Source organism: Xyrauchen texanus, chromosome 20, assembly GCF_025860055.1.
Source record: "Xyrauchen texanus isolate HMW12.3.18 chromosome 20, RBS_HiC_50CHRs, whole genome shotgun sequence".
NCBI lineage: Eukaryota > Metazoa > Chordata > Actinopteri > Cypriniformes > Catostomidae > Xyrauchen > Xyrauchen texanus.
Genome location: NC_068295.1, coordinates 21,470,419 through 21,498,206, shown reverse-complemented (window position 1 = coordinate 21,498,206; position 27,788 = coordinate 21,470,419). Strand labels below are relative to the sequence as shown.

Here is a 27,788-nt window from a genome sequence, read left to right as displayed (position 1 = left end):
GGATAATTGAATTATCTCAACAAGATCAATCCAGGGCACTACAAACTCAAAAGTTACGATAATTAAAGGCAAAATAAATTTTTAAAGTGTTATTCTGTAGTTGATGGAATATCCTTATATCCATTGACCAAAGTTTGATCACAATAACTAATCAACATTTATACTGTTTACTTTATACTATGAATGCTGTAAGCACAAACGGATGGCCATTGGTCAAAATATATCAGGTGTCGTAAAAACGATAACCTAAAAACTGTTCTTCTTTCGACAACTTCTAAATTAACTGACTTTATTCAAGTCAAAGTATTATATGACATGCCTGAATCAACCTGTCTACATTAGTTTCGACCAACAAAAGTCATTTTTAAAGGTTAGATCAGGTAGAAACAGCGCATGTTCACTTTTACACTATAGTTTAAAAGCTAGTCATTTCTACATGCATCTATGAAAAAGTATTTATCACGGTTTTGCATGTCTAAAACAATATGACGCAAAATCACATGAGTTCTGTATTGTCAATGATGCTATTCCTGGATCTCAAGCAAATATCTCAGTATTCTTAATTGAAGGATTGTGATTTTTAATGGATCTGTAAACAAAAGATCAGCCCCTCCTTCCACAGAACCATTGCCCTGCTCTATTTGAGAGGGTTCGAGCAGAAAGGTATAAATGCAGGTGGAGCCTGTCCTTGGCCAAAGGCTTCACTTGAGTATTACTTGTTAAACCCATCTACTTATACCTCTCTACTCACCACCATGCAACACCTTAATAACCGGCCAGAGAATCAACTAGGCAGCGCAGTGGGATGCGAGCTGGACAACTTTGGAAAAGGAGCCTGGGTGAATCAGGCCTATAACGGGTCTCCTCCACCTATAAAACACCCCATCAGCACCATATACAGCCCTCAGCCTATGTTCCACAGCTCTTTGGGGGCCATGAACCAAGTGAATATGCCTAACCCCTATTCGTCCGAGAATAAAGCATTTGCCCACCCGAATGGCGAGAAGAAATCTGGATGCTGTTCCTTTCTTTTGAGAGCACTCAAAGGTAAGGGAGGATGTGTCTGTAGAAAGTGCTATCATGTTGTTGTTGTTGTTCTATCTGATCTAAATTTTAGAAATAACTTTTTTGAGTGTAACCCAATGTTGTCGGTTTGATTTATTAATATAAAGTAATCTTTTTGATTTGAATAAAACCAGTTTATTTTGATGTTACTACATAAAATCATTTTACAGTGTGCTACCAGTAAATGCAAAGAATTTCATGCTAGTACTGTGCCATCAACAACTTGACTATTGTTTTTAAAGGCTGCTATGGATAAAAGTGGAGCAACACATCTCCTTATTTTCTCTTCTTTTATTTGAAACTTTTACACTTCTATGTACATTTCTAAATTTACTTAGCACTGTTATTCTTTTCTATGTTTTGGAAGAGAGGAAAATGTATTCCAACAAATCCAGATCATATTCGGAGTGTACCTAATATTGTTCATATGATTTTGTGTTATATCAAATAAAAAAAGTGTTTGATTTGGTAGGATTGTGGGGAACAGCTCTAATCAAGGACACAAAGGAGAATCCTGAGCTGTTGGTCAAAAACAAATTCAAAGAACTGCTGGTCTACATCATTTTCTTAGTGGATTTATGTCTGTGTAAGTATCAGGCTAGATGAATATAATATGTCCAGTCTAAATTCAGTGTTATCATTTATGGCTAACTGTTAGGAAAGTTTGATCTTGTTACATAAATACAGAAATACTTGTAGGGGTTTGGAAACACAATTGATAATAAATAAATACATATAGCAGTAGGTGTGGATATTACAGATAATTTTGTAGAAATTCCATTAAATCCTTTGACATTAGTATGTATTAATGTAATATTATTAAAATGTCTTTAGATTGCTCTTTTGTAAATTATTGTGTTGGTTAACTGATCCCTGTTCCTCCCACTATATTGTGTGCTATTATCACCAGAGATATGTATCGGCCTAAGTGGTTATTATAAAATGTCTGGCATTGTCCTGAGGAAAATAAGGCCTGAAAGGAACACAAGCTGTACCCTGCTGTCTTTTACTGATAAGAGCTCAGGTCACGCAATTGAGGCTTTGTCTATGATGGATTCACATTGTTCAAGCGAGCTATTTGTGTCTGTTTATACCATCTCTTTATCCATGCCACCAGCTTGCATGACGTGAGCACTGCTAATGGATGAAACTTAAATGAATTGATGTCTTTTATCTGTGTGAGGGTGAATGGTGTAGCACGCCAGTGCAAAGTGCAATAAGTGATGATTGTTGACTGATTATAAACATGTTTCTTTTGCAGTGACCTATGGTATGACCAGCAGCTCCACCTACTATTACACAAAAGCAATGACTGATCTCTTTGTGAATTTACCAGGAGATAGTGGAGTCAGCTTTTCTTCCATTGGCAGTATGAATGATGTCTGGACAGTGAGTTCTAATTATTTATCTTATTCCGAAGTGAATTAAAGTCAGGTCTGAAGTCAGATTTGAAGCATACAGTGGTCCCAAATAGCATTTGGACACCAAACCCAGACTCGTATCTTTGCATTATGTAACAAAATATCAAATCAATGGCATTTATTTGGCAATAATCTAAAAAAATAATGTTAATTGCTCCTGCCTTGAAATATTGAGTATGCTACCTCATACATTTTAATGGCACTTAACTTTAAATGTAACTCTTCGGCTGATCTTTCAATTATCATGTAAACTCAACTTAAATATTTCAAGTAAAGAGAAATGAACGAGCAGTAAATGCTAGAATGCTAAATGCATGCTATTTGGAAACAATATGCTTTGATTAGCATAGTAATTATACAAGTAAAACAATATATGTAGAAACATTTTAAATTGTACCTGTCCTCAACCTAAACTCAATCTCCACTATTCACCGTAATGGTAACCCCCCAAAACAGTAACATAACAGAAACTCTTCTAAATAACCCTCAAAGATACATTATATAACACATCACTTGAACATTTACATTGAACATTGTTGAGTGGCATGCAAAACATGTTGTGCTGAGAAATCCCCTGCCCAGTTTCAGTTAAATTTAAGTTTCTGTAAATTTAAAGAGACAAATTAATTAAACTCGAAAACAATTCAGGTTACTTAAAAGGTGTCATTTTTTGTGAACTCAAAAGAAAGAGAACATTCTAAATACTCATCAAGGTTAATTTAATTGAATTTGTATGATTTTCTTTGCTCAATGAATTATTTTGAGCATTAGGTTTACAGTGTGCCAGTATACCTGCGTGAACTGACTGAAAAATCCACTAAAAATCTCTTTGAATCCAGTTGATTATATGTATTGAATAAATGGCTCAAAAAAGAAAAAAAGGTCTAGCATCAACTGTTTGCAGATGCCAGTTGGTTTAATATTTTGTATATAATGAAATAAATAAATTTTTAGGGGTGACTTAGTGTCCAAATTGGGCCTCTGTATTTTTTATTTTATTCGTTTTATAAAAGTATTCGATTCCTTCATAGTAAATGTCAGGTTATGTTTGGCCATTCCTGAAAACCTACACTAATATACTCAGTTTGCAATTGTAATGGGACACAGTCGTGATAACACCACCCCTCTAACCAGCATTTTTACCTTTAATCTTTGCAGTACATGGAAGGCCCTCTACTTGATAGCCTGTATTGGACTAAGTGGTATAATGACTTGCCTCTTGAGAATGGAAATCAGTCCTTCATTTACTACGAGAATATGTTGTTAGGTGTCCCTCGCATTCGACAGCTAAAAGTGAAGCACAACTCCTGCAAGGTGCACAAAGACTTTCAGCAGGAAATCACAGATTGTTTCGATGTGTACAGTGACAAGAAAGAGGACGACAGCACGTTTGGGCTGATCAACGGTACAGCGTGAGTAACATCTATCTTCCCATTGGAAAGAAAAATCAGAAATGAGATCACTGCAAGACAGCAATGAGTTTAAATTTAGAGCAATTGAAGCATTTGCTGCTCCTGATTGGGTCTCCTGCTGCTCAGATCATAGTAATCTCTGTGAAATCTGTGATATTGCATAGCAGAAATTTGGGATTGTGTCCTCAAGTTTCTATAAAGTTTTTGCAATGAGCTTACTTCTAACATATTATGTAATTTCTCTGCAGCTGGCAGTACCACACAGAAAGGCAGATGAAAGGGTCAAATCACTGGGGGTTGCTGAGCACATACAGTGGAGCAGGATATTACCAAGACCTGACAAAGACCAAAGAAGAGAGTGCTTCTATACTGGTGGATCTCAAAAACAACCAGTGGCTTGATCATGGAACTCGGGCTCTGTTTGTTGACTTTTCTACATACAATGCCAATATCAATCTCTTCTGTGTTGTAAGGTACTGGTACTTGACCTTAAACAACACCATACATGCAATTTGAGTCATTTTTCTGAATGTCTAAAATTGTACATGTGGTCAGGCATGTTTTTATTTTAGTCAATGAAATAGCATTTTTTACATATTTTTAACATGATCTGATTTTTTTCAATGTACAATGCAAAAAAATACATAATTTCTGATATGTAAAATAATGTTTTCTTCTTCATTTAGATTAGTGGTGGAATTTCCAGCTACTGGTGGAGCAATTTCATCCTACCAGATTCGCACTGTGAAGCTGATTCGTTATGTCACCACCTGGGATGACTTTATCATCGGCTGTGAGATCGTGTTCTGTGTGTTCATATTCTATTACATTGTGGAGGAGATTCTGGAATTCCGAATCAATAAACTGTCCCATTTCAGCAGCCTCTGGAACATTCTAGATTTAGTAGTGATACTGGTATGAGAAAATAAATCATAAGCACAAAACATTGGCTTTAATATATCATTTCTGGTCATAGTAAATGTCCATATTAATATTTAGCACATATATTGTGTTGGGTAAATTACTCAAAATAAGTTATCCACTAGAAATGACTAATTACTTCTCTAAAAATGTAATCAGATTACTTTAATGATTACTTAATCTAAAAGTAATCACATTACAAATTATTTTACTTTTAAGTTACTTTTAAAATCACTTTTCCTATAAACGTTTTTGGTTTTCCACTCAAATTCAAATGCCTATATTTTATCATTCATTGTCGCACACCCCTCAGCTGTCACAGAAACACTAACAGACATAAATATGAATTCATATTTTAAACGTATTACACATATTACTTTAGTATGACTAATATACTTAAAAGTAATTATATTAATAGAAAGTCAGTAACTGTAACCTGATTACATTAATTCAAAATGTAATGTAGTACATTCATTATTTGACTGAAAATAATTCGATTACATTAACATTACTTTTTAATCGGATATACCCAACACTGTTGGTAAACATTATTTGAAAACAGCAGACTCAAGTAACTGTGTGTTCTTTTGCAGCTTGCTATTGTTGCAATAGCGTTCAGTGCATTTCGGACCGTGAAAGTGAATGAGTTACTTGGAAAGCTTCTAGAACAACCAAACATCTATGCTGATTTTGAGTTTCTTGCATTTTGGCAAACCCAGTACAACAACATGAATGCAGTAAACTTGTTTTTTGCTTGGATAAAGGTAATATGTTTTAAATTAAAAACATATTTAAAATAACATTCTATAAAATGGTGTTTCAAATGAACCAATGTTGATATTATGATGTTTTAATCTCTACAGATATTCAAGTATGTCAGTTTTAATAAGACGATGACCCAGCTCACATCCACCCTGGCACGGTGTGCTTTAGACATCTTTGGATTTGCTATTATGTTCTTCATTGTGTTCTTTGCATATGCTCAGCTGGGTTACCTGCTCTTTGGAACAGAAGTAGAATTATTCAGCACATTTAACAAGTGCATGTAAGGATTTTTTTTTTCATTCTATATACAGTATAAATAAATGTTTGTGTGCTTATTGAGGCACTCAGAAATAATACTTTAATTAAAAGAAAATAAATAAATACAAGTCACATTAAGAAAACAAAAGTTAATCATTTTATTTTGTCCTCAGTTTCACCCAGTTTCGAATCATCCTTGGGGATTTTGACTATAATGCCATTGACAGGGCAAACAGAGTACTTGGACCAATATACTTTTTCTCCTATGTGTTCTTTGTCTTCTTTGTGTTGCTGGTAAGTCATCCATCCAGAGTCAAACAATTTATAAACAATGAATACATTTTTCAACAGCATAAGTGCCTCAATTCACCTGGTGATTTGGATTTAACAGAATATGTTTCTGGCCATCATTAATGACACATACTCTGAGGTGAAGTCAGAGCTCGCTTCTCAGAAAACTGAATTCCAGATTTCGGACCTCATCAAACAGGCAAGTTATGAAAGGTCATCTAGAGCATGGGACCTTAGCTATGTGTGTTAATCCAAGTTTATGTTGAAAATTTGTTTAGCCACCATAAAAGCCAGTATTATTGTGTTTCAGCTGTTTTAATGCACAAGTAAAAAGTGCACTAAAAGTGAATAAATATAATTTATGCTTCATTTTCAGAGTTATACAAAGACCTTTATGAAACTGAAACTTAAAAAGGAAAAGATCTCTGATGTTCAGAAAGCTTTGGATTCAGGCTCAACTGACCTGGAGTTTAAAGACTTCAGGGATGCTTTGAAAGAGTAAGTACCTTTTTTTTTTCTTCACAAAAAACATTGATGTTTAGTAGCAGTAATGATGCACAGAAAATTTATTCTCTTTGTGTATCCTACTTGCCAGAATGGGCCATGATGATCAGGATATCTCAGCTGCTTTCAACAAATTTGACCAAGATGGGAACCAGACTTTGGACAAACAGGAGCAGGACAGAATGAGACAAGATCTGGAGGAAAAAAGGGTGTGCTTTGCTTGGGCTTTTTTCTTCTATGAAAAATATACATAGTGATATAATTGATTATATGAGTGTCAGATTAGGTTTTGAGAGAAAGATGTAAATATTTATAAATATATTTGAACTTACAAATATTTTCTTTTTTTCTTCAATTAGGATGCACTCAATGAAGAGCTTCGTAATATTGGAAACACAGCAGAGGACCATGGAGAGAACACAGAGGAGTTTCAAAGGTTTCTGTACAGAATACTGAAACATTTTCTCTTAAAGTCGTAATTTAATGGCTAAATCAACTTTAGAATTAAATCAAAGTGAAAAGTTAAAGGTTTAGATTTATATGGAAACTTACTGATGGCTTGATTGATTTCTGATTTGACAACTGCATACATTATTAAAAAAATTATATAAAAACTATATCATATTTGTACAGTATATCCACTAATGTCCATTGCTGATATGCTGCCATTGTACATGGTCTAATGGTTATATTTTCATTTTTATACCAGGCTCACTCAAAAGGTTGCTCAGCTTGAAAATGCTGTGGCCACTTTAACATCTAAAGTTGATGCTGTTATGGAAAAAATGAGACTTCAGACTTCCAAAACAGAAAACAGAGACACAATGGAAAGGATGACTAGAGATGATGTGAGTGTTTAGATCTTAAAGGGTTAGTTCAACCAAAAAGAAAACTTCTCTTATCATTTACTCACCCTCATACAATCCCAGATGTGTATGAATTATTTCTTCTTCTGAACACAAAGATTTTTAGAATACTATCTCCACTTGCATTGTATGGACCTACAGAGCAGAGATATCGTTCCTATAAATCTTTGCTTGTGTTCAGCAGAATAAAGTCATACACATCTGGGATGGCATGAGGATGAGTAAAAGATCAGAGGATTAACTTTTTGGGTGAACAAACCCTTTAAAGTTTATTATGGTTACATTATACTTCTTTATATTACATTATTTAAGTACTCTTGAGGTTATAATACAAAGGAAATATTTCATGCCAAAGACAAGAAAAATATGTGCTTCATATCAGAATCAGGACATATTGTAATTATTCACTGCTAGCTACTTTTTCTAGATTATATAAAATACATTGATCGTATTATAGAAAAAAAAGAAAAACACTTTGCTCTTGTACTGTGACAGGAATCAAGGCCAGCTTCAGGAGGTAATATTCATGTAAACCTGGAAAGAGTCCTGGCACAGGGGCTACCAGCCTGGTCACCGGCTGCTCCAGTGGGAAATGTAAGGAATCGTTTATACCCAGATGTAGGACGGCCAGTCATCACAGAGAACAGTAGTTCTGCACGTCACTGATTCATCAAAAACTGAGTTTTGAGAAGGGATAATAGGAGAGGTTTATTGCAAGCCCGGATAAACAGACCCAGACCCTGACAGTAGAGAGGACGGTATTATTTAATTTAGAATATATGTAGTACACCATGTTAGCAGTGGAAACAGAAATATGCTTATAATACTGACTGTTTAACATTTGTGCAGCTTCTAATGCACTTTTAGAAGAGGTGATATGATTGGCAGTCTTATTCTATTCCACAGAACCACTTGATTAATGGTTTGGCATAGTGTACTTGCTGTATTGTGGAGTGTAAAAAATGTTTCAACTTGTTTCTGGGAGTTTAAACTACATCAGGCCAAAACTCTTTAGATTACTATTATTAATATGATCACCTTCCTCTCTATTAAGACTGAGCTTTCATGATTACTATTAGTTACCATTATTGTGAAACAAGTGTTTATGTACAGGACAAGAGCTAAAATTCTATTTTAAGTAAATGCTGAAATCGTATCTGTTGATATTTAAACATATAGCAAATTTGCGTATTAGATTTGTGTCTTGTATTCTTTCCCATCATATAGTATGTAAACTTCATGGAGAGCTACATTTAGATGGTACCGCATGACTTATTACATTTATCATAATGCTCTGAAAACACAAAGTGAAATGTATACTTTTAAACAGTCCAGGGGAGGTTCTCATTTACTTTTAAAGATAGGCTATCTTAAGGACATAATCTCTTCACCTTGATTGGTCTTTATGTATTTTACAGTGTGAATGCCAGTTTATATATTTATTAATCTTTGAACATGGCTAGATCACGTGTATTTAAAAAAGATTGTAATATTTCTCTCTCTTTCCTTTTTAACAATAATTATAGGCAAATAAATACTTGAAATTACAAAACAATTGATTTCCTAATTTACTACATGGACACCAGAGCATTCTCAAGTTTGAAAGGAAAAAAAGGAATTCAAATAATTTCTTGTCCAATGGTTCATTTATTGACTCATTTAGACTAAAAAGAAAACTTAAAATGCTACATTGTATTCAAACATTTCTGCTTTTTACATTCAATGCTTTGAGCAAACTCAATATTATAGTTTGAAACATGCAATTCCTTACTGTGCCCAGGAAAAAAAATATCCAAACAACTTTTCTCTGGCTACTCAAAAATGGCACATATTTTGTTAAAACAGCAAAGGGACGAAATTTACAGTCGGCTCTAAAATCAATTATACAGCTCTTTACAAGGGTCTCAAAGCGTTAAACTGAATTGTGTGTGACTGACCAAAAATTAAGGCTTGCTTGTGAATTTCACTGAATCTGTTCAGCATGTCGGTCACACATAAAAATTTGTCTAACACATGCTGCATTAGTTATGCAAAATTGTCAAGTAGAACGCATGTTTTGAAACCCTTATTCCAGGCCAAGTTATCAAAAGATATTTACAGGTTTGGCCATTATCACCCTTCCTCCATTGTGAATGGGAGATATTTTATTGTGTCTGTAAATCTAAGTAAAAAGATACATTATACATACAGTATCAAAGAGCGCTAGAATTTCTAGGAGAATGGGGAGCTAATGTGGATTAAATATACACCACTGCACATAGAAATTCATTTACACTTCAACATTTACATGACACAGGTTCGATGAACCCCCAAAAAGTGCCTTTACTTACATTTGTTTGCAAAGCCAGAATACTGTTGTTTGTTGTGTTTTTGTACAAAACTTCAAGTCCAAACCGTTATGAACAAGCAAATGCATGACCAGCTATTTAGGAAGGGGAAAAATAAAAATACTCATTGTATAACACAATATGTTCAGATAATTTATACCATGGGTTTTCTGCAATGTACCTGTGAATTTCCTAAAGCTGGGCTTAAGAGAAAAAGCTGTAGTTATCTTCAAGATATGTAGAATTAAAAAAGGGGGTGGGGCAACAGATACAACACAACTTCTTCAATTCCATTAAAACAGGAATAAATCTTGTAAATGAATTCAGAATTCCATTAAAGCAGTTTGTCCCCCGTTTCATTTTAAATGTGTCTTAACAATAAAGCAAATCCTGCTTTAGACCAAATGCTTGTGGGGAAAAGATGAGCTCCTTTTAGTCTTTACCTATCCTCCCCATGAGAGCTGTTTCTAAAAAAAAAGTGAAAAGAGATGTGTATTATGGACAGTGAAGGTCAAATCATTGTGTCTGGTACCCTGCCATGCCAAAGTTAGCTTGGTTCATCACTGCGCCAGGCTGAGCCTGAGAGGGTTGTGTCCCAAATCCTCCCACCCACGCAGGGGACTGTGACTGTCTAAGATAGAGAAAAGTTAATTAACACAGGGATCCTATTAGGTTATTTTCAAGTTGTTCCGCAGGTAAACCACAATAGGCCATAACACACACACACACACACACACACACACACACACACACACACACACACACACACACACACACACACACACACACACACACACACACACACACACACACACACACACACATTCTTTACCACATTGGCATTATCTGAGCAGATTCTGTCAGAACAGGAGCCTTGTAAAAAGAGACATTACGGTCTAATAAATCACTTAAGAGATTTTCAATTTCTGTCAAAAAGAGGCAGAAAAACATGGACAATTAGGCTTTGTTCACAATAATCTGGATTCAAAACGTTGTATTCGTGTTGTAGTGTGGACAGGAAAATGTAGATATTCGAAAACAATGACTTGTTTTTTGTCATGTGATCCATTCCACCCAAAACAACCAAGATGTTGGCCTACGTTGTAGCAGTGTTGCTGTGCTTTCATTGTGTTGTTAAAGATAAATGTTACCTTGTACAACCTTCACACTGCATTGCTTTAAAGGCAGCGAAAAGTTAACTGGGAATTGCAGTCCGGTGGCAGAACACGAGGAACTGAAATTTAATTACATGGAATGGCAATTTTGGGTGCAACAATTTAGTGAATTAAACGAAATAGTTGTGCCCGAAGAATGGCGTGAGAACTTTTGGATGTTAGTGACTCTCTGTATCATCCCAGTAAGCATGCACACTAAGTCTATTTAAGATTATTCCAACGTTTTAGTGTGGACGAGCAACGCTTGGAAAACATTTGAAAACTGCAGTTTGGACGCTGTTTTCAAATTTATCCAGATTAATGTGGACATAATTTTAGCCTATAACATGTGTTGTGTGTGAAAGAAATGTCTCTTGTGCACAATTAAATTGAACTGGGTGACAATGACAGCAGAGTTGAGAGAGCATATGAACAAATCAATAGCAAAATCAACAAAGAACACACACAAAAAACTTACTCTACACCAAATCCTTGCTGATTCCATGTTTGCCCATATACTCCATAGGACGGTACTTGCCAGCCATTCGTCATGTACTGACCATATTGTTGAGGATTGCCATACATTTGATTCCAGTGTCCCCATTGGCCATATTCCATCTGAGAAATAAGCATTGAAAACTTAAACTTAACTTATGAAAGTTAAAAGAAATAAAGAACACTGACACATTTAAAAAAGGGGAAATTCATGGGCACTGGATGCATTACAAGGGTTGCTGCAGGGCTTTAAAAATAAAATTCAATATTTTTACTCAAGAACTGAACAAATAAAATGAATACCGTATCCCCATACCAAAACAGACCCAAACAATCTCAAAATAAATAATGTATCACAGACCCTTTCTTAGACAGGGGCACACATTCAACATGGCCTTAACATTGCTTATCAGTAAAACAAGGTAGGCTATATGCAAGTTTAAAATACGCAATACATGTTTTCCACATATATCACATTAAACTTGGTTCATGTATCATTATATAAATAAATACAAATTAGGTCAACCGATATTGGATTGTGCTGATTCGATAATGTGTTGAAAAAAAGCCAGTTTGTTTGCCAATATTTTTTTTTAAATTGGTAGCCTATAATGTTCTTAGACTTTCCTTCCTGTGATGGGGAGGGCCAGACAGAGGCTACAAGAGTCCAAATTGAATTAAATTCCAGATGCACTTTATTTTGACATTTGATTTATAGCTTGGAACTTTTAAATTTAAAGAACTTTAAATTTGAAATACACTAAGGGACACTTATTTTGAAAAGTTTGCACTTCACTGCTTCCAGCTGCTCATTCAAACAAATAAGGGATATCAAATGTGCACTCATACAATAATCTACAGCGTATTACAATATAAAAGGTTAAAAGTAAACATTGTCATATTTCATCAACACTATAGAATTGTCAACATTTGATCATTAGTAATCGCATTTCATAAATTTCCGATATGGTTTAATGATTGTGAACTGCTCTGCAACAGATAGAAACACTCATAAGCCCCCACATGCTTGGAGAAAATACAGTGCCACGTTTTAACTTTGAAGGATGCTGCATATGCATTTATTTAATTAATTTGTATTATTTTGAAGTTTGATAATCACATTAGGTCATATCATGATTCCTGTCTTTCCGCCCCCAAATTTAAGACCTCTTTAAATAAAGATTAAGACTTTTGTCGTATCATTTAAGATATTTAAACTTTTTATTACCTTAAATGTTGGAAACCAGAATTTAAGACATTTTAAAAGTTATTAAGGATCCGCAGGAACCCTGATTACCGGTTGGACGTTTTTGGCCATGTCAGGTGACTCTTTACCCCAGTAGCACTTCACAACATGACCCTCGATGGTGGTCCCATTCACTGAAACAATGGCATGGGCAGCGCTTTCATGGGAGGAAAATCTGAGAGAAAACAGTGATGGACCATAAAGAAAATGTTTATACAGTAATATTGTGGTGTTCTTGTCACCACATAGTTACTTAAACCATGATATTTCTAAGGCCTCATTTTTTTTTTAAATCCTTAAATCGGTGTCAAGACTAAGAGGTCAAAAGATGTTTGGCATCAGTTTATTTGATGCCCCCATTTGGGAAATCAGTGTAATCACACATTTCATGCTTGAGGTCGAGACCTTTCATGTCCCCGTATCCAATATTTAGCCTAATCAAGATTATGACATAAGCCAGTTATTTTTTTTTTGTTATGTTAAGTGAAAAATAATGTACATCTCATTTGCCATCATTACATTGTATTATATAATGGTATTCTAACAGGTAGTAGCCACACTGCTCTCTGATAAAAGCATTATACATTGATGCCAAAGCCCATTTAACTTGATCATTAAAAGAAACCATGAATATGACCTGTGGAAAACATCGCCTGGCTACATGTAATTATGCTAACAAAACATCTGAGAGTATTAAATGCACCAAAATGCAATTCCTTGCAAATGATACCTGATGAAAGAATACCCCTTCTCTGGAAAAACTCTAATCTCCATTATCTGTCCAAAAGGAGAAAACGTCTGTCGCATAAGGTGTTCTGTGAGAAGAGAACAGTGCAATTCATTATACTGAAACACTCAGACAACCTAGATGTAAACAGCCAGAAGAGGAAAGTAAAAGGGATTTGCAACTTACCTGTGAGACCTGACTGAATGCCACCACAGTACACGGTGCAGTTCTGTGGACTCGACTGATTCACCACCTCGTCAAATCTTAGCTGCTTGGAACTGTCTGAAATTTACCGCAGTTAAAGTCATGTTAATTTTTTATTCTTGAAATCAGAGGATACAGCCTCAAGAGCAAAGGCAGTCAGAGAAATAAAACAAGGTAGTTTTCATCTCTAAAACTGCAAGATTAAAAACAGACTTACTCTCTTGAATGCTCTTGGGGACAGGTGGTTTACGAGTTGCCCAGTTAGTCCGGATTTGTCGCCCACCAAGCCACTGACCCCCCATGTGTACTATGGCATTCTCAGCATCCTAAAAAAAATAAAAAAATAAACTGGCTTCCTTTCTGGGTTCTCAAAACCAAGAAACTAATAGATTTACCAAGTAACACAACTAGTCTTTCATTGGTTCATCTGCGTAACTTTGAACTTTCCATGTAAATTTCTGAACTTTGCTTTCTATTAATTTAATTGCTAAATAATCTGACTAAAATTTAAAACATATAACTCAACTATAAAAGTCTAACTTAATTCAGTAGGATCAATATCTGTAATACTACAGCTATAATATGAATTGTAATAAACAGAAATAGAATAACCTTGACTCTGTGTTCCTGTACTGGAGCCTTACCAGTTTGTTATAGAAGGACACAAATCCATACCCCTTTGATTTCCCTGTTGTCATATCCTTCACCACACGTGCATCCCTGAAAGAAAAATGTAGTGACAGAAAAGTCAGATCATTGATGGCCTGCTAGAGGATACAAAAAAAGAAAGGAACCACAAAAACACTGAGTGAGACACTGTTACGATATCCTAACAAATAAATCATTATACTAACAACTTCTGCAGCTTTTTTTAATTACAAGTCCAAAGTCATGCAACTTAAACTAATGAGTGCGTTGCTTAAATCCTCCTGCACAGATTTTAATTATTTTATATTCTGTGAAAACAAAGTGATCCTAATTTTATCTTAACGGCTAGGCCTTAAACTCTAATGTCAGTAAAATTCATCAATTTCATTACCATGCATTCCTAATTTAAACTGTTATCTATAATTCTACTCATAATATTACATAGAAATATCAAAAGAGAAAAAGGAATTAAACGGCATACATGGCCTGTTAACAGATTTCTTTATTTTTCCTGGTCAATTCTTTACCACCAATAAGGAGAGTTTGGGAAGCTGCAAATTTTGAAAAATTAACATTTCAGAATTTTAGAAGAATCAAACTATCAACACAACTAGGAAAACCATTATGAACAATACTTTACAAGTAAATATGCATGTATTCTCAAGTTTGTTAAAAGTCTACACTACTTTAGCGTTAATGGGAAAATATTGCAGTATACAAATATGAAAAGCAAAGAGTGAATAGAAAAAAAAAATCTACATCTGAGTTCCCAGAGTGCACAGTTCCTTGCTGTTAGCCTTCAAGCTCCTGTCCAATCCTATGAGCATTTCTGTAAAATAACCAGAGCTCTATTAACTGACACTCAGAGCTAAAGGAGAATCTAAAAATTTCTCATAGTAGTACTGCATATATTTTTTTTTGTGTTTTCAACCAAATATTGAACTGCTTTAGCATATCAAAGCTACTTACCCATTTCTGCATAGCAAAGGAGATTAGTGATGAAAATAATTTATAGTACAATTTAAAACAGATCGATTTGGGGACACAATATTGACTATACTGCCCTGTGTTTATTGGTGACACTGATTAGCCTATGTGATTCAAATATCATTAATGCAAAATAAAGCAAAATGTCTCCAGCTATAACATCACGTTTTTAAAAGAATTACTGTAGAAAATCTAAACAACAACAATTGAAATGTGAAGGCTTATAATTGGTAAAAGAGTAGGTCTGTGAAGGAAATGAAGACAGGATAACACAATTTTGTAAAACAAAACTTTCATTTCTGTCAGAAGTGTGACTGCATACCAGCTAACGCTAGCACCTCAAGAAAATAAAGAAAATGTAAAATAACTATATGTTACAATGTTTGTATTATTTTGCATCAATACATTTTTTAAATTGTGATTGTGTTGAAGTTATCAACTACCAACAACTAGCAGTAACAAAAAGTTAATTAAACATTTGTCCATAATTTTATGAAAGTTTATTTAAGATTGCACATAACTCCTTTACATTTATCAGACAAAACCCAAACATGTTCCACAAAAATGTGTAACCTCTTGGAACTTACGAGATTTTCCCAAAAGGTGCAAATGCAGCTCTGATGTCATCAGTTGTGATCTCAGGACTCAGATCTCCCACAAAAACATGAAAGTGATCTGCATTAAAAAAAAATATATATATATAAAAAAAATATAAATCAATGCATTAAGATAAACATTTAACCACTATTGATCCTAAAATAAAATTCAATAAAATTGCTTACTGGATGTGTCTTTCTTCTGACTGCTAGGAGTTGTTGCCCAGTTAACTTTGACTTCCTGTCAATAGAAATACACATGTTTGACATTACGTTTGGCAACAGGTAGTTGTCACGATACCACATTTTCAGTAGTAGGTACCAATACCAGCACAATGTCCCGATTCCAATTTAGAAACCACATAAAAAAATAGGTAATATGCTATTGAACGCCTTCATTTAAGCCTTTGAAAATTCTACACTTCAATGTTAACTCACGTTAGGGGTCCCACAGGGACTCTCACTCACACCTACAGGGCAGTTTAGCGTCTCCAATTCACTTTTCTAATTCACAATTAACCTGCATGTCCATGGAAACCAGAGCATCCGGTGGACACCCACGCAAACACGGGGAGAACATGCAAACTCCACACAGAAAGGCCCAGTTGAGCCTTGAGGACTTGAACCAGGAACCTTCTTGCTGTGAGATGACAGTGTTTTTTTTTTCCTTTCCCCTTTTCTGCCCAATTTGGAATGCCGAATTACCAATGTGCTCCAAGTCCTCGTGGTGGTGTAGTGCTTCAATCCGGCTGGCGGATGACGAATCTCAGTTGCCTCCGCATCTGAGAGGGTCAATTCAAGCATCTTATCACGTGGCTTGTTGAGCGCATTACAGCAGAGACAATGTGGAGGCTTCACGCACAACTCACCACGTGCACCACAGAGAGCGAGAACCACATTACAGAGACCATGAAGAGGTTACCGCATGTGACTCTACCCTACCAAGCAACCGGACCAAATTGGTTGCTTAGGAGACCTGGCTGGAGTCACTCAGGACGCCCTGGATTTGAACTCGCAACTCCAGGGGTGGTAGTCAGCGTCTTTACTTACTGAGCTACCCAGGCCCCCGTGATGTGACAGTGTTAACCAAAGAACCACCGAGCCGAACCCGGTAAATTGCAATGTAAATATTAAATAAATCCAATAGCAGGTTTCCTTCAAGTTTTTCTAAATTATATTACCCCCCCCCCATTTATATGATTTAATTTAATCATATAAATGTGTCTAATCAAATCCAAACTTCAATCAAATGAAAATAGAACTTTAACTTTTCAACAAAACTATTTTTTTTTTTTAAAGTGCTTTAGTAAAGATCCTGCCAACATAATATAAATACAACATTGATCATGATTTTTGTCAAATTAAGTGCGGCACAACAGAACATCACATTATAAATGAAAACGTCTATCCAGTACAATAGCACTCTTGCTTGTGAGATAATAATAATAACATGTGTTTTACTAAATACTAGGAAAAAACTTCTGTTGCAATTTCTTAAATTTTGAGCTTTTATTTTTAATCAAACTTATTTTGACAAAGTCGATAGTTTAACACTTCTGGATAAGACTGTTATATGACCCAGTGGGATTAATGAAGCGTAGAATGCTTTGATTTTAATTATAACAATTCATAGTCTGCATGCACTCCACACATCACAGTAGATGAGTGCTCTGTCATCTACTAAAACAAGCACAGCAAAATGTTATGTTTTCATCAGTCTGTGTTTTTAGCATATATGAGGCTTAACACGTTCACTTTGCAGCACACAGCAGATGCAGACTCTATATTTATTTAATGAAATCACATCTAGTTGCGGTTTAATAATCACACTAGGACATATAACAATTTTAATTTGATTCACTGTCCATTTCTGTGTAAACGGAGTATCAGATAAAATGAGCACTTGAGCATTTGTAAGCAGTCGTCTGTCTGTCAGACAGCTAGCAGGGACTGAATTGAGTCGATACTGTAGAAACACTGGTATCGTTACATCTTTTAAATCTACCGACCTGGTACCGAAGTACTGGTACATTTGACATCACTCGTAAAAGGATTCCCAATATAGAGTACAAGGCTTCATTAAATAAAACAACCTCAGACCATCCAAATCTTGCTATTATTAGGTTATGAACTGATGAAAGATATACCTTTCCCAAAATCTTCCTTCCATTCATAGCGGCTAAAGCAGCTGCGGCATGTCTGTGCTCAAAGAACTCCACAAAGCAATACGGATCATTGCTTGTATGCTGCAAAAGAGAAAATCCAATAGAAGAGTTCACCTTCCTGCTGCTATCGGATTGCTGAGAAGAAAAGCCAGGAAAATATATTATTGCAGATATATGGGTTTTGTGTGGAACACTATTTTTAAATCATTTTGCCTTAAGTCTGATCATTCAAGAAAATAATTTTACAGTCAATTTAATTTCGATGTTATTACCGATGTAGAGTCTGCCAAGTGTTTCCACACACACCCATTTAAACTAAAAAACTGGATGTCAGAATATTTCAGTGAACATTTGACAATGTGTAAATATGAGACGTTTACCTCTGTTATCATCTTACAACTTTTACATGGCCCAATCTGAGTAAATAACTGAAGGATCAAGTGCTCTGTTACATCTCTTGAAAGGTTCCCCACGTAGCTGAAAATGAAGATAAAAAATATTTTAATGAAAATATACGGTGTTAACAGTCTGGACCTCATGATAAACATACCAGGTTAATCCAACTATTTAGATGTTTTCAAAAAGAACATGGAAGAAAAGATTGAATGAGGATCATATTACTATAGACATCAACATACCCTTGTGGAGGCATGTATTTTTTTTAAAACAGAAAGAAAAAAAAAAGGGTTGCTTCTGAGGTTTCCAGTTCAATCGCAACAATTAAATTTTTTTTTGCTTAGAATACAGATCACGATTCTGCCGAAAAAAATGCTGATGTGATTTACAAAACCTGGACATAAGGATATTAAACAAAATCACATGTAATGTACTAAAGGTTCTGAAAAACATTTCTCTACTACAATCTATGCAAAAATGCAATAAAGTTAGACATCAAAACATTTAAAATGTCCTAAATCCACAAGAGGGCGCAACGAATAAATTACACACTAAACAGGACCTTGTTATTACTGCAAATAAAAAATAATCCTGTAAAAAAAAGTGCATAAAAAAAATAAATAAATAAAATGTCGGAAAAAAGCTTCATTAACAGTTTTGTCGACATAGCACTAGTAGACAAATATGCCATAAAACACAAAACATATATATATATATATATATATACACACACACACACACACACAAACAAACAAACAAACAATTTTAATTAAAACAACGTGGCCTTCAGTGTCTCTTGTAAAAATAGCTTCAAGCTTTTAAAGGAATTATTCAAGAGCCAGTAATTAAATAGAGAACAGAGAAAACAATGCTTTAAGTTTTTTAGCATAATTTGCATAATTAATAAGCTTCGTTTAGTCAGCGGTGAATGAAGCACACCTGATGGGAATAATGCTTCATCACCGCTGTCTTTAAAACGCAGAGCGCACCTCTTCTCGGGGAGCCGGCTTCAAATCTCCATGTGTGCACACACTGACATCCTCGCACGCCCAGGAACAGAGCTGGGAGGGTTCGGAGATGGACGGGATGGTGTGCTGCCAGACTCGTTCCTCGGACGCGTTGATGAGTCACCGGGGTGAACCGCTCACATTGCCGCCGACAGGCTAGATGCCAGGCCGCCTTCCCCTCATGCTTGCTGCGGGCCTTCGGGGGGAGCGTGAGCGGCCGATTAGCCCAGCTTGTGCCTAGGTCTTCCTGACAATACCCCGCCCTTTCACGGAGCTCCGTTCACTACGAGGATGCCAGATTCCCCATTGGACACTTTATTACCCCTTTTGGACATTTTTACATTTATTATTTTTTCCAATAAATGCATCTACGAGGCTTGACACCACACCTGCTGTGTCTGTCTCTTGCTCACCCTGCCACAATTACTTAAAAATTTACAATAAAATAAAATAAAAGGGTAAGTTCACCCAAAAATTAAAAATTATCCCATAATTTATTCACCCAAAAGTAGGGCTGAGAATTGAGTTTGATACATTTTAGGCACCGACCGAATTGCCTCTAAACAATCGAGTATCGAAAAATGTCTTAATTTTTTACATTTATACGTTTTTATGTCTTAATTTGTTAAAGTAATTTTCCTCCTGCATGTTTAGACTGATTCTTGCCTGACAGTAAATGGAAAGGTGGTTGGTTACTTATATATTTATTTTATCACTTATTATTTATTCAAGTGATAAAGTTTCCCCTTAGTCGAAGTCGGTTTCACCTTTGTCAAAGCCTGTTCCCTCTATGTTTCCCCATAGTCGAAGCCTGTTCCCCCTATGTTTCCCCAGTCAAAGTTTGTTCCCCCATGTTTCCCCATAGTCGAAGTATGTTCCCTCTATGTTTCTCCTTTGTCAAAGTCTGTTCCCCCTATGTTTCCCATTGTCGAAGTCAGTTCCCTCTATGTTTCCCCATTGTAAATGTCTGTTTCCCCTTTGTCGAAGCCTGTTCCCTCTATGTTTCCCCTTTGTCGAAGCCTGTTCCCTCTATGTTTCCCCATTGTAAATGTCTGTTCCCCCATGTTTCCCCTTTGTCGAAGCCTGTTCCCTCTATGTTTCCCCATTGTAAATGTCTGTTCCCCCATGTTTCCCCTTTGTCGAAGCCTGTTCCCTCTATGTTTCCCCATGTTTCTCCTTTGTCGAAGCCTGTTCCCCATGTTTCTCCTTTGTCGAAGCCTGTTCCCTCTATGTTTCCCCATTGTAAATGTCTGTTTCCCCATGTTTCTCCTTTGTCAAAGTCGGTTCCCCATGTTTCCCCTTTGTCGAAGCCTGTTCCCTCTATGTTTCCCCTTTGTCGAAGCCTGTTCACCCTATGTTTCCCCTTTGTCGAAATCTGTTTCCCCTTTGTTGAAGTCTGATCGCCCTATGCTTCCCCTTTGTCACAATCTGTTCCCCCTGTGTTTAACAGTGCTACAGGGAACACTAACCAGGGAAACAGGGAAAACACACTTTGACACAACACCAGTATTTTTTTTAATTAATAAATAATGAATTGAGCAGATTCCGTCACACTGCTAACAAATAGTGGCTGCACCCTGCAGTTTGTAAATCATTATTCTGGACAAACATCATCTTTGGCATTTGTGTTTTAGTTTATTCAGCATCTAATGCAGGAGCACTGCGTTTTGTAGATCCCATATAAAGTTTAAAAGCATTTAAAAACGCGTCTTGAAGTGAATCTCTCATTTAAATTTGACCGCCTGACAAATTAATGCAACTGGAACATTTAATATATAGTCCAGAATCATTGTCATTTAGAAAGGATACCACGTGGGTGTCTGAATCGAGATCGCGATCTTTTAACGATTAATCGTGCAGATCTAAACAGAAATAACACCCTTCAAATTGAAATGCTTAGTAAACCGGTGTTCGCCTTATATAGACCAATCTGACAGCCCCTTTATGTCTACTCTATATGACCTCAGCACATGAACACACACATATACATCATAACACAACTACTGAAATCATGACGAGCAGTTTGAGGAGAGATATTTTATCTGAAAGTGTGTCACCAAACACAAACTCCAAACTTCTCGAAATGACACGCAGGCCCTGAGATTAAATAACAGGCCTTAACTAAACCAGCAATGACACTCATTAAAACACGGTAATTACTAACAGAAGTATCACACCCTAATTCTCTAACTCCGTTTAAACAATTAAAACATGCGATGATCCTTGTATTTACCCTGCATTTTATTGTTTTCATGACGTATACTTAGCGGCTATTTTATCTTAAGCATGCTACTGCTAAATCGCTCGCAGGACAGGCGTTAAAACTTTACGACCTGTCTGCTCTGACAAAGGTGAGAAGTAATTACTCCCGGAAACGTTTTCAATAATATGTGGTGATGGTGGTTACTGAATGTATATAAGGTCAATAACTTTAATAGGACGTCGTTTTTCGGAGCTAGCTGCTAGCTAAAAATGTGGCAATGGCGCTAAAGATAGAGTGGCTATTCATTGAGCACCTACAGGGACTGTGTTTTCAGCTACTTACAGGGTTTTGGGATGGCTCTCGTCTTCCATTCTCAGATGCCGGAGGGAGTGTGAACACAACTTGTTTTCGGTATCTTAGTTGCTGGTTTATTTTTAGGATGCACAATACAGGACTGGTGTTATTTTCAGTCTTGTGTAGAAAATGGCGGAACCCGGCTAGTCTGGAAGACGGCCACTGCGCATGCGCTAAAACAGCTTTAGAGGACGACCGGTCAGAAATGTGTTTGAGTGGGACTTGAAATCAGAGAGGATGGGGCTTTATAAAATTAATAAACAGTGCTGCTGGAGAGCTAATTTGAATACATGATACTTCAAATGTTTTAATTACAAGGAGATCTTGATTTTTATGTGTTCATCTGTTTATCGTTTAATCATTCAGGGATTTTTTTTACTTGCGTTCCAGTGAATAATGGGTAACAGCGTACAAATGGCCAGAGCTCCTCTGAATGTTTCAGGTAAAAAGTAACTTTCTTTGCCAAAAACCGTGGTGTATAAGGTACATGACAAATGAGACGATGATGCCATGTGTTATTTTAGTGAGGATTTATGTGGGGGTAGTGATTACATGAATGTAAACGATGTAAACTTTTAGGTCCCAATGTAATATTTTAATAAACCCTTGTTCGACCTTCGGGGCATTTTTGTCTTTTTCATTTTTGTTTTTTCTCTCTCGATTATTTTGGCTGTGTTAATGCCAGCAGCATAGGCCTACATTTTGACAATGGTGGGTATTTTTGGGGGAATTTTGGAATTTCAACCTCAGTTCCCATAATACACTATGTACCTACACAAAATAGTTACACTCAGGACCTTAAGGACAAAAATGTCCTCATTGAAACCCATTAAAATGGCAATATTTGATCCCAGTGCCATTAAAGCATAAAATCATGAATTCTATGATATAATGCTTTCATTCCAGAGCCCTGGCTTCAAAATTAAAAAATTATAATATTTTCCACCAGATGACGCTATTTTTTCTCATGTTTAGCCTATGGAGCAAATACATGCTTTTTTCTGTTTGCTATTTTATAGAGCACTGCAGGCCAACTGAATAAATGATGCAGCTAAAATTGTGTGGGTGTGTTGGTATGGATGTCAGAGTGTGTTTGTGTTTGTATAAAAAAACAACAGTGGCATTATGTAAACAAACTGCCATTTAAAGGATTACAATCCTAAATAATGAATGAATATTTGGTAGTTATGATCAGGACTGATGTTGGTTAAAATATTAACTTATTGAATGTGGAAAATAATATTAATATATAATATTATTATGGCAGTTTTTTCCCGCAGACGTTTTTGTCCTCTTAGGACCTCTGAGTAGATTTTTTAAATTGATGTACAAGTGTTAAAGAAGGCATTGTAAAAGTCAAAATTTCATCACCAAGTTCAATTCCTAGGGCAAAAACTCTCTAAACTCATTGAAGAGCAAAAAAAATAAAATAAATGTAAGATAGTAAATTAAAGTTACCAGCTGTCTTAGACATTAACTTTAGGGTCATTCCTGGGATTCTGTTATATTTTAACATGGAATTTTACATTAGGCACATAATAAACCTCCAACAAATCATATTATCCCACCACAGGCATATATTCTATTATATCGATATAATATATCTATCTATTTGTTTCTGATTTGGACACCTTTTGTTCTCAACCCTGTCACAGACAAAATGGTTTGAAAATGATTCTACACAATACTTGTTATAAAATAATGATCTACTGACCGATCATGTGTCTCTCATACCAATTTAATTACATTTACATTTACATTTATGCATTTGGCAGACGCTTTTATCCAAAGCGAATTACAGTGCGACTTACAGTGCACTTATTACAGGGACAATCCCCCTGGAGCAATCTGGAGTTAAGTGCCTTGCTCAAGGACACAATGGTGGTGGCTGTGGGGCTAAATTACTACAAATTACTGCTATAAATTACTACAAATATAACATTTATGACAGTTTTCTTATTTTTATGTGATAAGGCTACAACAAGTCAGATTGTCTGTGGTCTCATTGTTTATTCAAATGTATTAAACCCCAACTTTTTTGTGCTAGCCCTAAACATGTCAGGCTGTACTCAGCAAACAATACATTAATTGATAATTGTGTACCCATCTTAATTATACAAAATTATCATACTCATCTCAACCTTGTCACAAATCTCCCACAACTAGGCTACTTGAACTCACATATTTTTAACACCATGTTTCATTGAAGTAAATATATAGAATTTGTAATTTATTATATATTGACTATTCCATATTTTTGTCAATATTCATAAATATAGTGAATTACTCGACAAGGTTGTGTGTGACATTGTGTTTTTATGCTCAAAATGGCCACTGTTCCTCGTGTGTTTTAGGACAGAAGACCACATGCATGAAATTTATATATTCTATGTATTTTTATAGATTAAAATATCAGTACATGAAAAGTATTTAATATCTTAATTTCATGTGATGGGGTTGAGTTGCATGGGCTTGACGAGACCCATCAGACTATAATTCACTTCAAAATATAAATACAAATTATGATATTTCTTATTTGTTTGTACACTATGCTGTTGAATAATGATATCACTTCTGGTTCATAATGGGTGGAACCAAAATTTGTATGGGTTGAAAATGGCTGGTGTGACGGGGTTGAATACAGATTGAGGTACAAAACTTTGTTGCCTGGGCTTGGGTTGCAACGGTATGAGATTTTCACGGTATGATAACAGTCTCAGAAAATATCACGGTATACGGTATTACACAATTACTATTATCAGTGATAACAGAAGGGTTATTTTATTTATCTATTTATTTTTGAGCAAACACTTTATTATAATTGAAACTTGAATCCATTTATTTTATTGAAGTAAGTGTTAAAAAAAGTCTCCCTTTTGAAAATAAAATAAATATAAAAAATAAGAAAGCTAACAGAATTATAATAAACAGAATTATAAACATGATAAAACATAGCATGTAACTATAACATGTTATTTAACTAAAGCATGTTAGTTTACATGTTAGCATAACATGTTAAATTAACTACTAAATGAAAAATAACATCAGCTGTGTGAGCTTTTGTAGTAATGTCCTATGATTATTAATAATTAACATATACTGCTCCTGTCTGTACCTTTAACTCAGTGGTTCTCAACTGGTTTTGCTTCAGGACAGATTTTACATTGGAAATCAAGGTCGACCTGCCATAGATCAAACATAACCTGTATTTAATGTATCCTGGGTTGCATTTCCTTTTATATTACATAGTTTTGTTCATGGTTTTCCAGTACTGTAACCCGCACAAGAAGAGACAGTCACAATGTAAAAGAAAACTGCTTTTATTAAAGAGCAGGCAAAAGTACAAAAGGGCAAATCCAGAGAAGAGTAGTAATGGGGAGCGATAGGTCGAAGCCGGGGAATCAGGATATGGCAAAGGGGCGAATCTACAGAAGAGTGGTCGAGGAAAGCGTAAGGTCGAAGCCGGGGAAATCAGAATCAGTATAACAGGTAAGTAGAATAAGACAAGCTACTTGAATAGACAGGGGAGCTAGGGGAACACTAGAGCTGGCAAAGCGAAGGGGTAAACTAAACAATAACCAACAAGAGTGAAACGAAAGGGTTGTGATATATATAGGGGCAAAAACGAGCGGTGCAGGTGAAACGAATAACCTAGTGATTGGGACGAGTGCGGGTGAAACTAATACTCTGGTGATTGGGAGCGAGCGTGAGAGCCCGAGGGGGGTGATTGGGAGCGAGCGTGTGAGCTCGAGGAAGCGGAGCGAACTAGAGGAGCGGGGTTCGTTACAGTACTCCCCCCTCTGCTAGGGACGGCTCCGGACGGCCGTGCTCGGTTGCGAGGAGCGCAACCTCTGGGAAGCGGTGCGGGACGATCGGGATACTGGCGATGGTAGTCTAGCTTGAGAGCTTGATCCAGGACATCTCTCGACCGTACCCACGACTGTTCTCGTACCTGCCAATCTCCTGGTTGAGACGCTCGGTCTGGCCATTGGTCTGGGGGTGGTATCCCGAGGAGAAGTTGAGTTGGATACCCAGTCTGTCACTGAAGGTCCGCCAGAAGCGAGACGTGAACTGGGTACACCGATCCGAAGTGATCTCCTCGGGAATACCGAAGTTTCGGAAGATGTGGGTGATCATGTGGTCGGCCAGTTGTGTCGCGTTGGGTAACCCGGGTAGGGGAATCAGGCGGCACATTTTGGAGAAACGGTCTATTACCACAAGGATCTCGGTCCGGCCGTCGGAGGGGGGCAAGTCGGTAATAAAGTCCATGGCGATGTGGGACCATGGTCGGTCAGGGATAGGTAACGGTTGGAGGAGTCCTGCGGGAAGGTGACGAGGTGTTTTGGACTGGGCACAGACCGGAAACGAAAGGACGTAGTCGTGGACGTCGTCCTTGAGTGAGGGCCACCAATGTCTCCTAGCGAGTAGCTCGGTGGAACGGGTAATCCCCGGGTGGCCAGAACAAAGGGAAGTATGAACCCACTGCATCAGCTGAGGGCAAATAATGGTGGGGACATACATCTTGTTGGGGGGGGTTTGAGGAGGTGCTGGCTCGTCGCCTTGAGCCTGCATGATGGCCTCCGTCAGTTCCCACCGAACGGGTGCGACAACGCACGACGTGGGGAGAACTGTCTCCGACTCAGGAGATTCCGAGCCATGGTTGAAAAGGCGAGAGAGTGCGTCCGCCTTGAGGTTCTGGGAGCCCGGACGAAAAGTAACGGAAAAGTTAAACCGGGTGAAGAACATCGCCCACCTGGCCTGTTGAGGGTTCAACCTCTTGGCTGCGCGGAGATACTCTAGGTTCTTGTGGTCGGTGAAAACGACAAAGGGGAACCTAGAGCCCTCCAGCCAATGGCGCCATTCCTCTAGGGCCAGCTTGATGGCCAGCAGCTCTCTATTCCCGACGTCGTAGTTCTGTTCGGGGGAGGACAGCTTATGAGAGTAGAACGCACATGGGTATAGTTTAGCGGGTGTCCCGTGTGGTTGGGAGAGTACAGCTCCCACCCCTACCTCTGAGGCATCTACCTCTACCACGAACGGGAGAGTGGGGTCGGGCTGCCGAAGGACTGGGGAGGTCGTGAAGGCCTCCTTTAGGGCCTGGAAGGCCTGCTGGGCGGGTGCGTTCCAGGTGAGGAACTTCGGGTTGCCTCGTGTGAGAGACGTGAGGGGCGCGGCGATCTTGCCGAAGTCTCTAATGAAACGGCGGTAATAATTGGCGAAACCCAGGAACCGTTGGAGCTCCTTGAGCATACTAGGCTCGGGCCAGGATAGGACTGCGGCGACTTTGTCGGTCTCCATCTCCATTGTTCCCGCAGACAGGACGTAGCCCAAAAAGGAGACGGAGGGGCGGTGAAAGGCACACTTCTCTGCCTTCACGAACAGGTCGTGCTCTCGCAACGCCTTTGAGACGTGGATGGTGTGTTCAGAGAGTGTGGTGGAGTAAATTAAAAGGTCGTCTAAGTAGACGACGAGGAAGAGGTCCAGCATGTCTCGGAAGACGTCGTTCATAAACGACTGGAACGCTGAAGGGGAGTTGGCGAGGCCGTACGGCATCACCAAATACTCGTAGTGCCCCCTGGTGGTGATGAACGCAGTCTTCCATTCGTCCCCCTTGCGGATGCGTATAAGGTTGTATGCACTCCTGAGGTCGAGCTTGGTGAAGATCTTCGCCTTACTGACCTGCTCGAGGGACGGTTGGATGAGAGGTAGGGGGTAGGCGAACTTCACCGTGGCCTTATTTAGGGCCCGGTAATCGATGCAGGGGCGAAGCCCGCCG

General features: G+C 37.3%; 2 protein-coding genes across 5 annotated transcripts; one reads left to right on the top strand and one right to left on the bottom strand.

Annotated features, from left to right (window-relative positions):
* Positions 1–723: 723 nt before the first annotated feature.
* Positions 724–9,024, top strand: pkd2l1 (polycystic kidney disease 2-like 1). Its single transcript, XM_052151509.1, has 15 exons — positions 724–1,047; positions 1,538–1,651; positions 2,327–2,454; positions 3,645–3,898; positions 4,147–4,371; positions 4,585–4,813; positions 5,413–5,583; positions 5,683–5,864; positions 6,016–6,136; positions 6,234–6,332; positions 6,510–6,631; positions 6,729–6,846; positions 6,997–7,073; positions 7,347–7,485; positions 7,999–9,024. The coding sequence occupies exons 1-15, from the start codon at positions 756–758 to the stop codon at positions 8,167–8,169; spliced, it is 2,442 nt and encodes an 813-aa protein (XP_052007469.1). The 5' UTR covers positions 724–755; the 3' UTR covers positions 8,170–9,024.
* A 118-nt stretch (positions 9,025–9,142) lies between these two features.
* On the bottom strand, positions 9,143–22,161 carry LOC127660868 (nucleolysin TIAR-like). Of its 4 annotated transcripts, XM_052151317.1 has the most exons (12): positions 22,001–22,161; positions 18,433–18,529; positions 18,035–18,187; positions 16,074–16,128; positions 15,879–15,966; positions 14,301–14,376; positions 13,874–13,982; positions 13,639–13,734; positions 13,456–13,540; positions 12,777–12,900; positions 11,463–11,602; positions 9,143–10,461 (listed from the first exon to the last, which is right to left on the bottom strand). In XM_052151317.1, exons 1-12 carry the CDS (start codon positions 22,027–22,029, stop codon positions 10,347–10,349), a joined length of 1,167 nt encoding a protein of 388 aa, XP_052007277.1. In that variant the 5' UTR covers positions 22,030–22,161; the 3' UTR covers positions 9,143–10,346. The 4 variants fall into 4 exon arrangements, with proteins under 4 accessions (XP_052007277.1, XP_052007279.1, XP_052007278.1 ...); XM_052151319.1 differs by lacking the exons at positions 18,035–18,187; positions 18,433–18,529; positions 22,001–22,161 and adding exons at positions 14,786–14,855; positions 15,064–15,133 and having other exon boundaries at positions 16,074–16,125; XM_052151318.1 differs by lacking the exons at positions 18,035–18,187; positions 18,433–18,529; positions 22,001–22,161 and having other exon boundaries at positions 14,786–15,966.
* Between the last annotated feature and the right edge of the window lie 5,627 nt (positions 22,162–27,788).

Bases quoted from the DNA above. Each gene is read 5' to 3' on its own strand.
- pkd2l1 (XM_052151509.1), top strand. From the start codon at position 756: ATGCAACACCTTAATAACCGGCCAGAGAATCAACTAGGCAGCGCAGTG. The intron at 2,455-3,644 runs GTGAGTTCTAAT...TAATCTTTGCAG, and splicing joins GTATGAATGATGTCTGGACA to TACATGGAAGGCCCTCTACT. The intron at 6,333-6,509 runs GCAAGTTATGAA...CTTCATTTTCAG, and splicing joins TTTCGGACCTCATCAAACAG to AGTTATACAAAGACCTTTAT.
- LOC127660868 (XM_052151317.1), bottom strand. From the start codon at position 22,029: ATGGAAGACGAGAGCCATCCCAAAACCCT. The intron at 13,735-13,873 runs GTAAGTCTGTTT...GGTAAATTTCAG, and splicing joins CCCCAAGAGCATTCAAGAGA to ACAGTTCCAAGCAGCTAAGA. The intron at 12,901-13,455 runs GTATCATTTGCA...GTTTTCTCTCAG, and splicing joins AAGGGGTATTCTTTCATCAG to ATTTTCCTCCCATGAAAGCG.